General features: G+C 46.5%; 1 protein-coding gene across 1 annotated transcript in view; it reads left to right on the forward strand.

The window, feature by feature from the left end:
• The window catches only part of LOC144722154 (ADAMTS-like protein 1), a 54,649-nt gene that overhangs the window by 34,716 nt on the left and 5,549 nt on the right, over positions 1-14,384 (forward strand). The window contains exons 11-15 of the mRNA XM_078600328.1: positions 5,048-5,311; positions 8,752-8,941; positions 10,973-11,168; positions 12,992-13,101; positions 13,582-13,802. Coding sequence (XP_078456454.1) covers positions 5,048-5,311; positions 8,752-8,941; positions 10,973-11,168; positions 12,992-13,101; positions 13,582-13,802 — 981 coding nt within the window. The remainder of the gene's footprint in view (positions 1-5,047; positions 5,312-8,751; positions 8,942-10,972; positions 11,169-12,991; positions 13,102-13,581; positions 13,803-14,384) is intronic.

Genomic DNA, 14,384 nt, shown 5'->3' on the forward strand with positions numbered 1-14,384 from the left:
ATACCTATCATAAGGTTGTGATCATTGTTTTTGATAAAATATATCTGTCGGTTCCTTTGTTTTATAACAGGCATATTACATGACACATTGCAATGTAAACACTCCGTGCTCATGACACACGCTAATCGTATGTTTATTGCTTTGGAATCGCGGCCATGAGGAACTTACGTAACTCCGCTGGAAAAAAAGCTGCCGCTATTCTTCTTCTGTAATAATCTAGGTTTCCCTTTTAAGTTTTTGCCAGCAAGACATCATCGCACATTGGCTCGCGTGGGCGAAAGCAAACGTGGCTGACACTTTCATTGTGATCTTGATCGTAAACAAGCTTTGCGTTGAGCACGTTCGTGCTACGCTGCTGCTGCTGCTGCAACTCCTTTCAGGTATCTAACTTTTGGCCCTCGCTCTATTAGCTTTCATGAATTTAATAAGAAACTTTGTCAACGTGATGAGTGTTCTTGTGAAGGTGTAGTGACATAAAATTGGTCACTACGTAGCATAGCGCTGGCTGCTGGCAGGGAAGGTGATCTGCAGCTTGTAGCAACCCTGACTGACAGCAGGCCACGTGATAGACCCCAGAGGATTTAGGGGAAAGGTTACGAAAGGGACACGTCAAGAGCCCGCTAGTAGGTTCCAGAAGGGGGGCGTGGCCAGGGGCGGAGCCAGGCCACGCTGACAGTATAAGAGGGGCCCCGGGAGGGGAGCTCGGGGCTGTCGTTTGGAGTGGGATCCCCGTTGTTGTCGTCGTTGTTGTTGCTGTTGAAGATCGTTGCCATCATCGCTGTCGTCTCCACTTGATAATTGCGCTGCTAGACGTAGCTGGCTGTCTCGGTTCAGCGCCGTCAGTGTCAGACGGCTAGCGTTGTGTGTAGGCTAGCAACCAGTGTAGAGTTGTGTGTAAGACAGAGGGTGTGTAACAGTGTAGGGTGTGTATTGTATAAAGTGTACAAAGTGTGCTCGGTTAAATTAAATAAGTGTCTACAAGAAGTTACGTCTCCAAGTCAGTCACTACAAAGGTATAAATGCAGCCATTTGTTTTTTCTTCCCTCGAAATAAGTAGTTGAAACAAATAATTAATATTTTTTTTAAAATTCTACCACAATGAGAATCTATACTCAAACATAGACTTTTGTTTTCATTGCAAATTTGGATTTTTAAAAGAAAGCGTTTTAAGATAAAAATTTACCTGTTTCTACTTTAATAAATTGGGTAATTTGCAGAGGTGGGACAAAGTCATTGTTATGCAAGTCACAAGTAAGTCTCAAGTCTTTGCTCTCGAGTCCCGAGTCAAGTCGAGTCAAAGATGAGGCAAGTCCAAGTCGAGTCTGAAGTCATCAAAATCATGACTCGAGTCCAAGTCGCATGACTCGAGTCCACACCTCTGAGGTGGGACAAAGTCATTGTTGTGCAAGTCACAAGTAAGTCTCAAGTCTTTGCTCTCGAGTCCCGAGTCAAGTCGAGTCAAAGATGAGGCAAGTCCAAGTCGAGTCTGAAGTCATCAAAATCATGACTCGAGTCTGACTCGAGTCCAAGTCGCATGACTCGAGTCCACACCTCTGGTAATTTGCTGCTTCCCAAATGTAATTCCCTTCAACTGCCACAGCTCATTTAATGTACAAGTAGCATCCTGGGTGAAATCCAACACTTGTGAATTGTTTTTCATAAAAATGCTGCTACTTGCATTATTAATTATTGTGTTTAGTGTGATTGAACAGCACTTATTTGATTAGTAAAGTGATTGGGGAAACCCGATGTTAGTATTTATAACAGCAATATAACTTACATATATAACAAAGGCTTATCAGTGCATGCACCAGGATTCATGCACTGTCGGCAAATGACGTATTCTTCACAGGATGTGCGTTGCTGGAATAAACTCCACTGCTACAATACAACAGTGAAAACGTAGCACCGGACATAAATGCTCTTTTAGCTTTGATGCAGCCACATTTCAACCTGTGGGGGGTGAGTAGAGGGAACAGCTTGCGCAATGATACAAGTCCAGTGGAGAGCAAGGCTTAGTCGTAACCCCATTTCCACGACGACCCAAGACAATAAATCATCGTGAAGCAAGGAAAGACTGGAGGGGTGGTCAGGACCATTCGTAAGTCAGCTGTCAAAATCAGTCAGAAAATAGTCAACCTGACCACATCCTGAAGTGCAGATGTTACATATTCTCTGTTACTATTTGCAGAATTGGGCTATTGTGTGCCAGGGCCATAGCCAAAACTCCAGGTTTAGAAATGTATCGCGATTAAATTACTCAAAATTCAGCTGGGTTAGGTGTGAATTCATTCAATCATCATTGACGGTTCAATAAAATGACTGCCACAGAGTGGGAAGTCAACTATGATTGTAGAAGGGAAACTACTGGTGCTGCCATTGCTATATGGAATTATTATTCACTAATAATAGCTGCGCTGTTATTGAGAATAGGTTTTCCCCTTTTTTCTGGCAACAAAACAGGTGTTAAGATGTTAAAACACCAAACTGAAACCTTTTACGAGGAATCATGTCTGCATTAACCAAGAATACTTGTGGTCAGAATGCAAACCAAAAACATACTATTATAATATATGCATTGTCTTTGAAACTGATTGGTCCACACCATTACATAACACAACCCATTACTGATTTAGGCATGGAGCAACATTAACTTTGAAATTCACAAAAGAGTTCCGTTCACATGTGTAAAAGATATCCGCATCTGAGTTTGTTCTCACCGAGCCACAAACAAAGAAAACGTAATTTTACATTGATGTTCCAGGACTTCCAGTCAACATTAATGCATTTATATGATTTGTCTTCTGGCATAACCACATCTTCAAGATCGCATCTGCAGGATCTTAAACTGAGCGCATCGCTTGTTGAATCTGCAAGCGCAGCTTGGCTTGCTGCAGTGGTTCATGCAGATAAAATATACAATCTAATTGTTTTGAACCCTCGAGTACCTTCAATTTCATTTGTTGAAGTTACAAGTAGGAAAATTTCCAGTGTTCAACAACAAAGAAGGTTCTGCTGATCAGCAAATACTTCAATAACATCTGCACTTCTGGATAAATGACTTTGAAACCCTTTGTGTGCCATTTATTATAAAGAACATAAAGGATCAAATTTGCCGTATCGTTACTTAAAAAAAAATCACATTTTATTCAGACTTAGCATGCCTTTTAAGTGTCGGCCCTCTGTCAATGATGAATGTTAAGTTAGCGCTTTAAATCAGATCTCTCAAACTGCTCTAACCGACCGCTGCCCACGCTTACACACGGGCTTTACGAACGCTGTGCATCGAGGAACTCCTGGTCAAGCGTCAAATGAATGACCAAAGTCAACATCCAGTTCTCACGTTTAGTCAGTTGCTTTTCAATTGCCATACAGAAAAGAGAGAGAGAGATTGAGAATTCGACGACATTATGTTTAATCCATGTCGCAAACCAGACTCGCTGGTGGGTGCACAACGATCAGCCCAGAGACCACACTAAGCACTGGTTTGTGGTCATTGCAGTTGAATATTCGGTGATACTTTAAAGAACATTTTTTTTTTCTAACAATCACTCAAGTCAAATAGTTTTCATACTCAAGTGGTGAGCGAGCACTTGCTGTGTCTGCGCCCGCGGTTGTCGAATTCTCGACCGTTGGAAATTCGTTTATCCGTTAATGTGGTTACTTTTAAGTATCGTCTTAAAACACATTTTAAGTCAATTTATTATATGTAGCTCTCCTTCTCTCTTGGCCTTTCATTATCCTTATTCCTACAAGGTGCCTTGAGACATTAGTGGAAGGCGCCGTACAAATAAATGTAAATCATTATTGTTGTTTACTCTACTGACAGCTCCTAGTCTAGTGATGGACTTTCCCCACAATTCAACGGTGGAGGTCGTCCTCTCCGTAGGATGGGACACTGTCGACTTCTCTCCAAGTGGCACTCATTTTGTCAACCCCAGGGAGACGATAAACCAAGTCAACCCCCAATCAGGCTTTGCAAATTGTGATTCGAATTGCTCTGAACACAGTGCCACTTGTCCAGATTTGTGTGCATGTATTAAATTCTATAGGAATATAGACACAGGCTGCCTATAGAGGAAAAAGAAACGTAAAACATATAGCAGAGACTAAGACATCTGGCCAGCATAGAGGAGTAGGCCAAGATACCATGTAGAGCGGCTCTCTGAAGTTCTCTCTCGTGGAGGTTCTGCTGACACCAGAGACATAAGTGGGAAATTATTTGGGCTGCATGTTTACTTGTTTCTCGTGAGAACTAGAAGAAGACGATGGAGATTGTAACTGCAATAATGAGCTCACGCCGGAGGTGTTTCCTAATGAGCCAGCTCAGGGCTGCGCCACGCATGCTCGTGGGCGTCATCGTTCGCGGACGCGCGCCAGGGCCTGCCGAGACGAGAGGAGGCGCACGAGTTTCTGCATCTCGAGAGCCACGGAACGGCTGACTGAAAATATGCACGGCACATTCTGCAGGCCTCCGCCTATGGCATCTCTCCAAGGCTAACGCGAAATCAAACAGAAGAAACCACGGCCAGCCTAATCCAGGGGATGTGGCAGCGTTACGAGGGGGTAATCCAAAGGGTCTTGTGCTGATTGAGAATGACAAGGCGATGTTTTGCAAGCGCAGATGGCTCGTGCAGTCGTGGCTGGAGGGCTGGGCAAGCCTCAACACACACACACACTCCTTGCAAATTCCGCAGCAGGTCACGCGAGAAACTTTTTTGCCATTTGGCAGCAATAGAGTGGTGGTCTCTGAGCACCTACATGGGATGATGGGTGTTGTTTCTGCTCAGCCATGTTTTAAAGTAGAGCTACTTTTTTTCGGTGAACTTTGGCTAACTTGAAATGCGTGCGATAGGGCCTGCCTGCGATACGTGATTGCGGCAATGCCCTGCTTTCAAAAGGAGCTCCGAATCATGAACACGGCACCGATCCCATTCCGTGGAGAGCAGACCGCGGACCGGAGCATCCGCGGAGCGGCATGCGATGAGCGTCGTCGTTTCTCTCTCGCACTTCTCCCACCACCGCCCCACCCCCCGCCCACCAAAAGGCTGCCCGGTGGTGTGCCACCCGTTCCTCCCGGTCACTTGGCTGCTCGGCGGGCAGGCGGTCGCGGCGGCGGAGAGCGACGCCGACGGCCCCGAGTTTGCGGGGGGCGGCCGTCTGCTGGTGCTGCCGCCCGCGAGCGCCGGCCCACCGGGGCACTACTCCTGCTTGCCGTCGCACGCCCACGGCAACGCCCACGGCAACGCCTCGACCTCCTCCTTCGCCTCTGGCGGACGCCTCAGCGCGAACGTCACCGTGCAGCCCGCAGGTCTGTGAACGCCGCGCCCGGAAGCGTCGACCCGTTATAAAAGTCTACGCTGGGAAGGAACAAAACGATAGGCCAACGCGTTTGGACTTTTCATTCTGGAGCACATCACATCCCTCCTGAATGGACATCGGCTCTCTTGTGCCCTCACCGTGACAGGCGGTGCTAAAGATGACCCGAAGCATTACCACCCTCTCCCAATCCTTTCCCCTCTCATCAAGATCTTTGAGATCTTAAAATGACAACAACAACATCTACACTGGAGAGTGCTCATCTCCATTATTGGTGGCCCTGTTGCAAGGTTAGGGGCCTCACTTTGAGTAGGGCACCCACTGTTTTGCTGCACTCGTTTTATGAAACTCCGATTAGCACGGTTGACTACATATGGTGCAAAAGAGGTTCAACATAGATACGTACACCGCCTCTCTACTCTTCCACACTGACCAGTTGACTTGGAAGAGATGGGAGTATTCACACTTTCGTCCCACCACATACGAACTACCGATGGGCAACCTGTGGTGCTCTCACTTATGCTGCAAGGTGGACAGGGGTGAGGAGTATTTAAGAATATTGCCCCATTGTTTCAACTGCCTTGCCAAGAGATCAAACTTGCGAACTCTAGACGTATACCTTTCTATTCTTATACATTTAAAAGCAATAATCGTAGCCTAAAAGTGGGCCATTGACTATGTAGAAAACTCAACATTTTTTAAGTGGATTTGGTATTGTACCACTGGCTATTTTAAAACCCCAGAAAATCCAATTATTAGAGAAGAGTTTAACTTGGCTGGGAATGGGTATTGGTGTTGGCTTGCAGTTGACAAACCTGCCTTTTCCCCGTGGCTTGCATAATCAGAAATAAAACTGCATAGGAACATTAACGAGAGGCAGCCAATTCATCATCATCTCCTGAGCATGTGTGTAAAATATTAAAATCAATAATGACCGCACCATGTCTATTTAGGCATCGCGTGATTGCGATGACAATTTACAAGTGAAGATTTAATTATCCGTGAAGCCAATCGACTCGAATTGAGGCGACCTGTGTAACGCTGTTTCAGCACAGAGCACATGCAAGCAGTTTTAAAAAGTTGAAGTTCTCTAAGAACTCCCGCATTGAATACGTTCACGATGCATATGCGTGTTGATATGTGTTCACTTACACATCAACACCAGGCTCTTGTGCCATGTACTCTGGAGAATGCAGTGAAGCTTTGCCATTTAAATATGCGGAGGCTGCATGTATGCTCAGACTTTCCACTACCATCATCATCATCACATCGACCAATATTTCACATGTTCCTAACAAGTGACTCAGAGCGAGACACAGCAGCAGCAGGCCCGACTTGGGTGGATGCACGGGGTCTCAGCGGCGCTGGTTCAGTCAACGTGCTGTTTTTAACATGTGCGAAGGGAGTGTACAGTATTAATTTTCGTTATGCTTTGAGGCAGATGTAAAGCATGTCTTGTAACTAGGGGTTGAATGATTCAACTGCTCTGCCGTTTGGGGGAATTTTCACGATTCAGGATCACAATGCGATCCAAGAATCGATACTTTTTGTTTTTACATTACAGGGAAAGGTAGTACTTCACCTCCAATACCTGCGGGGGTGATGTGAACCTATTACTTACAGCACATGCGAATCTGAAAGCGTTGATTCCTGCGCACTCTGCTATGCGATCAACGTTAAGCGAAGACTCAATGAATTGTTCCTCTCCTGATTATAATCAATCATAGCAGATAGTGTAATGATTCATACTCGGGAGTTATTAGTAATCACTGATTGTCTAGGCAACACAATCGCGAGAAGCATTCCATAAATAATAGCAAAAAAAATTACTCGCCAACAGAAAGTGGTGTGAATCTGTACAAGTGCTGTCTTTATATTTAACTATCAAGTTCAATACGTCTGCCAAATCTGTAGACTTTAACAGAACCGTGGTTTACGGCACACGGTGTTGTGAATCAATTCAGATTTCGTCGCACCAAATTGAAAGCAGCTGAGTGGTCGCCATATTGGATAAAAGTGCCCGTTGTGCAACATCGGCGCTCTCGATTTGAAATCGAATAAATACGGCGGTTCAAATTAAGCTGAAGATGCTCAACGTGCCGTCAAGTGATGCCTCATTGAACACAGGACCAGCCTCTCCCAGCCAATGTTTGAGTCACAGGAAACTGGAAATTGTCTGTCCATGAGGTCTTTGAAAAGCTTTTGTTCTTTTTTTGTAATGCCCCATGTGGTTTTCTGAAATAATAGTCTATGATACCAATAAAATATATATGTACATGCGTTTGGCAGTTTTTCGGAATTGTAAAGCAACATTGATTTTTAACTGTGCAATGTGAAAAAACTATTGTTAAATATATAACAGATGAATTAAAAACAACATGCTTTTTGTTACCGTCACTGAGCGGTAACACACAATTTAACGTTTTGGCCGACTGACCTGTGCAAGGGAAAAAAACGATGCAATATTTAAAATAGTTAGAATATTACTAATTTGGTAAAACAGTAGGGCTGTCATTTCAGAAGCTCTGCGTTCAAATCCTAGCCACCATCATCATGATCAAGATGTTGATGTCATCACCACCATCATCAGGATGGTGATGATGATGACATCATCATGATCAAGATGTTGGGTGGTGCAGTGGTAATGATTCCCGACTCGTGCCTTTTGTGAACGTATAATGTAACTAGTATTGGCCAAAACACCCCAATGCTGAAAATTTGCCGGCAAATAATAATGATTCAATAGAAATCACATATAGCAACAGCATCGCCCCCTACTGCGTAAATAAACACTCGGAAGCCTCCTTAAAAGGAGTCTTGAGACGCAGTGAGGGTCTCCTGGGCAAACAGGCATCATCGTAAAAATGAGGAGAATGAGGCGGCGTGTTTGGTGGGAGGTCAGGAGCGTTTGTCGGATGGAGAGACTTGCTCCTGTCAGAGACAAAACTGGAAATCGTTCACAGGCTCAGAGCTCGTTTTTGCAAGAGGACACTTTGATGTTGGTGCGCTGAATCACTATGAAACAAACAACAATTCAAAAGTGAATATTATATTCATCGACATGGTGTTATCATTATATCCATCTGGGTGTCTTTGTGGCAGTGTGTTTTCATCACAAGAGGAAGGTGATGAGTTTAAGTCTCTGCCAAGGCTTGACCCAGACCAACATCCCTCTGGAATCAATAAAACGCGTACTTTTTTGGGAGAAAACAAAAGAGTGGTTTTCCTTTGGCACAACGGTCCCTTTCCATAGGAGTGTGGCATTTTAACCGCTCGCCTGAGGGCCGCCAACTGCGACGTTGCTCGTTTTCACAAGAGAGCACCCCCTTGACGACGCAAACGACGCGACACACGACGAAACGGCGAGGTGCGTTGGCCGCTGACGTCGTCGCCGCCGTCACCGACGTCAAACGTTTTTTTTTTGTTACGCAGAGCACCGGTGGTTCGTGAACGACACGGCCAGCTGCCCCGCGAGCTGCGGGAACGCGAGCGCGCGCATCGCACCCGTGCCGCGGTGCGTGCGCGACAACGTCACGGTCGTGAGCGACACCTTCTGCAGCCTCCTGCCCAGGCCGCAGCCGCCGACCAACTCCCCGTGCCCGGCCGTCGGCTGTCAGCCATGGTGAGCTCCTTCTTGACCGCCCACGGGAAGGAAGGAAAAAAAAAGGGAGAAAAACATGCGCAGCCCCCGTTGGCGAACCCGGGTCCAAGCGAGCCGTCGTAGCCGTCTGGCAGAATGCGCTGTGGTGCTTTCATTTTGTGTTGACGTTGTGTTTATAATCTGTGGATGGATGATGTTATGGGATATATGCCAGTGCTATTGGGCAAGGTGGGATTGTGGCAGTGTTTGATTCATATGCTGAAGGTCACAAGTTAAATTTGGAGTAAGAAGTCAACTCGGTCGAATTCCCACTGCTGACTCAGGGCCCCTAGCAGAGGCAAGCACTTGAGATCGGTGACTTGACAATTATGCGAGTTCCAGGGCTACAATGTGGTAAGCAGTGCTCCATCACCTTTGTGGTGAGTAGACTCTTCACTAAGACTCCCATAGCCACCCACTTCTCTTCTCTCATTACGGATGCCAACAGAAGGCAAGCTTAAACATAATCACGTTTTCCCTTTTGAGAGCAAATAGTTTGGCAACCTACTATATGAAATGAGGTGCCATACTATATCACACAAGTGTAAGTTATTGAACCATCTTCTGTGCGTTAGAGATCATAAAATGCCGTTAACAAGCACGATCTGATCCTTTTCTGTCAACGCGGAATGATCAGCTGCAAGTGCTGCATAATCAAAACCAAACGCACAACAGCGTTGGCCCCGCCATGAATTCCCAGCAGTGCAATACTGTGTCATCATAAAGTCATCCAGAGTGGTTTGATTAAACCATTGAGTGTTGCTTTAGAACCGGCCGAGTGGCGCTCAAGATGAATATCTCGGTCTTGCGGGGGGGCGGCGGGGACTGTGAAATAATAAGAGGCAAACTTCACAACAAATGTTTGAGTGCACAAACCGAAAAGCATTTGTTTCAAAGGCTGATTAATTGCTCACGCGGGTGCAGTAAATTCAACGTGGTGTAAAGGCCACACGTTAAAAAAGCGCGAGTATAAAACGTGCCAAACAATAAGAATCACAATCAAATGTAACGGGCCAACGTTTGCGCAATAGCATTTTCAATTCAAGCATGTTTTAATGGCTAAATTGATATATTTTTTTATGTTGTATAGCAGTCAGGTGCGGGCACAATCTTAGTTTCTCATCACTTGTATCCGTAATGTCCTATTCGCGAGATTCACCGTGAAATGAAATGTGATTTTCCTTTATGGGCAAGTCGACGATACGCCGTAGGCAAATTTCCAGCATCGTAACCTCTGCCTTGTTAAAGTGTCCAGGAACAACAACAAAATTACCATATTTTCCATGAATACTGCATTATGGCAAGAAAAATATCTAAGAATCGTATGCGTTGGGTAACGGCCCTTCTTTGGAGGAGAAAGAGAGAGTTCGTAGAGATTAACTTACAGCTAAAGATCCCACTCTCCACTGTGGGGCCCCTGAGAAAAACAACCTGAGCTCAGTGTGTGCTTTGTATCGTAAGAACAATCGCTCATAGTCGGAAGGCTTTGACATGGAAAAGAAAACCAAACTTATTTGATGGCTCTTTAGCCAGATTAGTAATATCAATACCATCTCCAACGTTGTCTTCATGTTCACCGTGACGATAGTTATCATTTTTCGATTTAAAGCTTTCGTGACTGCAGGGATTCATCTTCTTGGTTCTTTCGGTAAAGTCACGTAGAAGGGAAATAATAAAATAATAAAAATGTAATATAATAAAATAATTCTCACGACGTTTCGACCACAACGCAAAAAAACCGAACTAAAAAGCACTCCACTTAAGAATAATTAACAAGACGATAATGCCTAAAACGCCTCAAATATGTTACATTCAATTGTCTTGCGATAAACAAGGGAACATTATAGTAGGTTTTTTTTTTTTAAGCGCAGCTACAGAATCACTCAGGATTACCGGGTAAATCAACAAGAAAATCGAAGCGGTTTAAATAGAACCACGGTCAGACAGTCTCGAGACAGAGAGAGAGAGATTTAGACGACTCCTGAACACGGCCACGGTCCCCTGCGCATGCAGGTGGTTGACTGGGTCCTGGTCTGCCTGCTCCGAGGCGTGCGGCGCAGGCGTGCGGGTGCGCAGCGTCGTTTGCCGGTCGCCGGCTGGAGCCACCGCCCTGCCCGACTCCAGCTGCAGAGGGGCGGAGCGCCCGGCACGAGCCGAGCCCTGCAAGCGCCACGGATGCCCCGAGTGGGCCGTCGGAGCCTGGGCAGAGGTGGGGATGGTGGGGGGTGGTGGTGGTGGGAAACAACCGGGCGTGGTGCTGCTGCCCCCCCTCCTCCTACCTCCCTCCCCCCAGTGCCGGATGAAGTTCGTGCGGGACCTGTAGCATTATGTTATAAAGGGGGCCTTAAGTAATACAAAAAAAACACACAAATATTAAAACACATTTTTCTTAAACTTGCATAGTAAAGTAATTGTATTTTTTCATTTGTTACACAGCCAAATAATGCGACAAATCGCTCATCTTAAACACCCAGTCGTTCATAAAAGTTGAAGGCGGTATAGTACTATAGTAATAGAGCAAGTGTAGAATCACTGAACCGGAATTGATAGCTTGAAAGCATTGTGCGGGGACCTTGAAAGTGTGGGGCCCGTACCTCCATGTGTAGCCACTTTTACTATGAGGATCATCTGTCACTGCCCCCTCATCTCTCTCTCTGTTCGCTCACCGCTCCAGTGCACGAGGAATTGGCATCGTCATTGTTTGTAATCGTAATTTTCGTGATCGTCATTCATCATAATTATTGTTGTTGTTATTGGAACATTCATCACTACGATGGCTCAATTGCATCGTCATCTTTATGATGATGGTGATGTTATTATGAATGTCATGATACATTTCATCATCAGTGTTGTCTTTATGTTCATCATAACAATCATTATTTTTACTCGCAGCCTGATACACCACCATCACGCGTCGGGCAGGCCACTGCACACGTGCGCAAGCTCCCCCCCCCCCCCCCCCTGACATCACCAAAGAATACAGATGGTTATCTATCGGCTTAACTCATGCTAATCCCGTGCACGACCGTCCACACTGCTTGCCACAGCCCCCCCCCCGACCCCTTGACTCCCCCCCTTAACACTCGATACAAACACGGTGTCTCGTAATAACTCTCTTCACACGGCTCAGTAATTTTGCTGGAGCAGTAAACACCTGATGACGGTTGCTTGTGTTGCTTCTGAAACGTCGTGATTTAATTTATTTGTTTTCATTTTTTTTACCTAGTGACTTTACCGAAAAAACCAAAGCGTATGGATCCTTGCAGTCACGAAAACTTCAAATCTAGAATTAGAATGATCATCCAGGCAGGGGGGAGTGTTGGCAGTGGTTTACCGTACTGCGCTCGGAGCTCGGAATCTAACTGCGTTAGATTCCCATCAGAGGCCAACATGAATGGCGAGTGGTCGATGAACCACTCCCGTGCCCCCCTTCACCAAGCTGCACTCAGCAGTGTCGTGAACTCTGGACAAACATTCTCCACGACTGGCAGAGGTGGCGAAACCTTCCCCCTGTGGTGGATTGACAAAGAATGTAAAAATGTACGTGACATTAAATGTTTAATATTATTGTTGGGATCATGGTAATTGATTTCATGATCACTGACATATTACTTATCATGATCTTTACTATATATATTATCATCTGTAACAACACAACAAAATTGTATCCATGAGATTTTCGCTGACGTCTGTCTGGTCAATGTGGGTGTGTGTGCAGTAAGCGGTAGTGTAGAGGTTAGCGTGCTGCACTACGAAACTGGCGACCCGGGTTCGATTCCCGCTCATGGCCAACACCAGTGACGATTATTTGAACCGGTCCTGGGCCTCCCCTAGGTCGACTCAGCCTCAAATGAGTACCTGGTGTGGTGTGTAAACATTAGCAATGGGGAGACAAAGGTGGCCGGGCATGGTGCTGGCCACCTACCACCTTGCGTGCTGCATTGGCCTTAATAGGTGCTCGCTAACACAACCTGTCCCAACAGTCTGTTAAAGGCTTTACGGGGGGGTATGTTATTTTCTTTGTGCATTCAGTGTACAGGCCGGTGCGTTGGACTTGGCATCGGAACTCAGCATCGGAGAGTCCTCTGCTTCCTGCACAATGGCACGGCTGCTCCTGAGAGCGACTGTGCCGGCAAGGCAAGGTGAGACAGCTTTCTGTGATTTCGTAAACCTTGGAGCGTGACTTATGACTCCAGTTTAAAAGCGCTCCATATATCGCAACAGGTTTCCCATCGTAACTTTCAATATAAAGGTTGGCCATGATGTGCCTTAAAGTTTTCCCTATTTTCTCGTATTTTTTTAACGTGTTCATAACTTTTTGATGTTCCCAGCACGGCAGTACAATCAATGGTCAAGTGTTTTTTTTTTATCCCCTTGCCTTTGTCTACCAGCAGCATAAATAGGCAAACCACAGTCGATCTGCAGGTTGCCGGTGGTAGAATAAAAGTATGGGTACTCCACAAGACGCGCTGACCAGCGTGGAAGAGTAGCCCAAATACTCTCTCGAGATGCTCTCTATGGCCCTCTCAAGTGGGGGCCCTACCGCCAGCAGTGGACGTGAGCCATGTGCTGCCAGGTCGCACCCTCACCCGCACGTGCGCGTCAATCTCTGCCACACGCAGGCCCGGCTCGGTGCAGAACTGCAGCGTGGAGGCGTGCGCCGTGCAGTGGCGGACGGGCCCCTGGGCCGTGTGCACGGCGAGCTGCGGCACGCACGGCTTCCAGGCGCGGCGCGTGGAGTGCGCCCATGTGCGCACGGCGCGCGTCGCCCCCGACGCGCACTGCGCGTGGCAGCACAAGCCCGCGACGTGGCAGCGCTGCAACATCACGCCCTGCGCCACGAGTGAGCGGCGAACGAGCACGCTCGCACCCGCGTGCGTGCGCGAGCTTTGCTAGGCAGATAACATCTCGCCATGGTGGTGAGATGTTAACTACCTCGCCTTGTATACAGGAGATCGTGGGTTCGATCCCGACCCTGACTCCTGTATATTTGGAGTTTGCGTGTCTCTCTCCGTGCGGTCACGTGGACTTTTCTCCGGATCCTCCGGTTTTTCCCTCCACATTTAGAAACATGCCTTTAGAGTATTTAGCTGCTATACATTTCCACGTGATAAGCCACTTTGTTGAGCTATCATTTGTGGCCAGGTCGCTTCTTAAAAAAATAGTTTATAGTTTAGTTGAGAGTGCTCAATCTTTCTTGGGTCACCTTGTTGTCGTGGGCTGTTAAATGTTCTTGTAGTTGTCCGCCTGCCGTATTTGTGAATTGAGGGCCCTCTCTCATGCACTGCTCTACGGGTATGTCGACAGTCATCGTACCGTGGATGTACTGGCTCCTGCGACAAGGATGTGGAATTTCGGCAACCTAATTCAGAGCCGCCACTGCAGCCCTTTTAAGCAGCGGCAGAGTGCAGCTTTACCCTTGTGA

This window comes from Lampetra planeri, chromosome 13, assembly GCF_965212315.1.
Source record: "Lampetra planeri chromosome 13, kcLamPlan1.2.h2, whole genome shotgun sequence".
Classification (NCBI taxonomy): domain Eukaryota; kingdom Metazoa; phylum Chordata; class Hyperoartia; order Petromyzontiformes; family Petromyzontidae; genus Lampetra; species Lampetra planeri.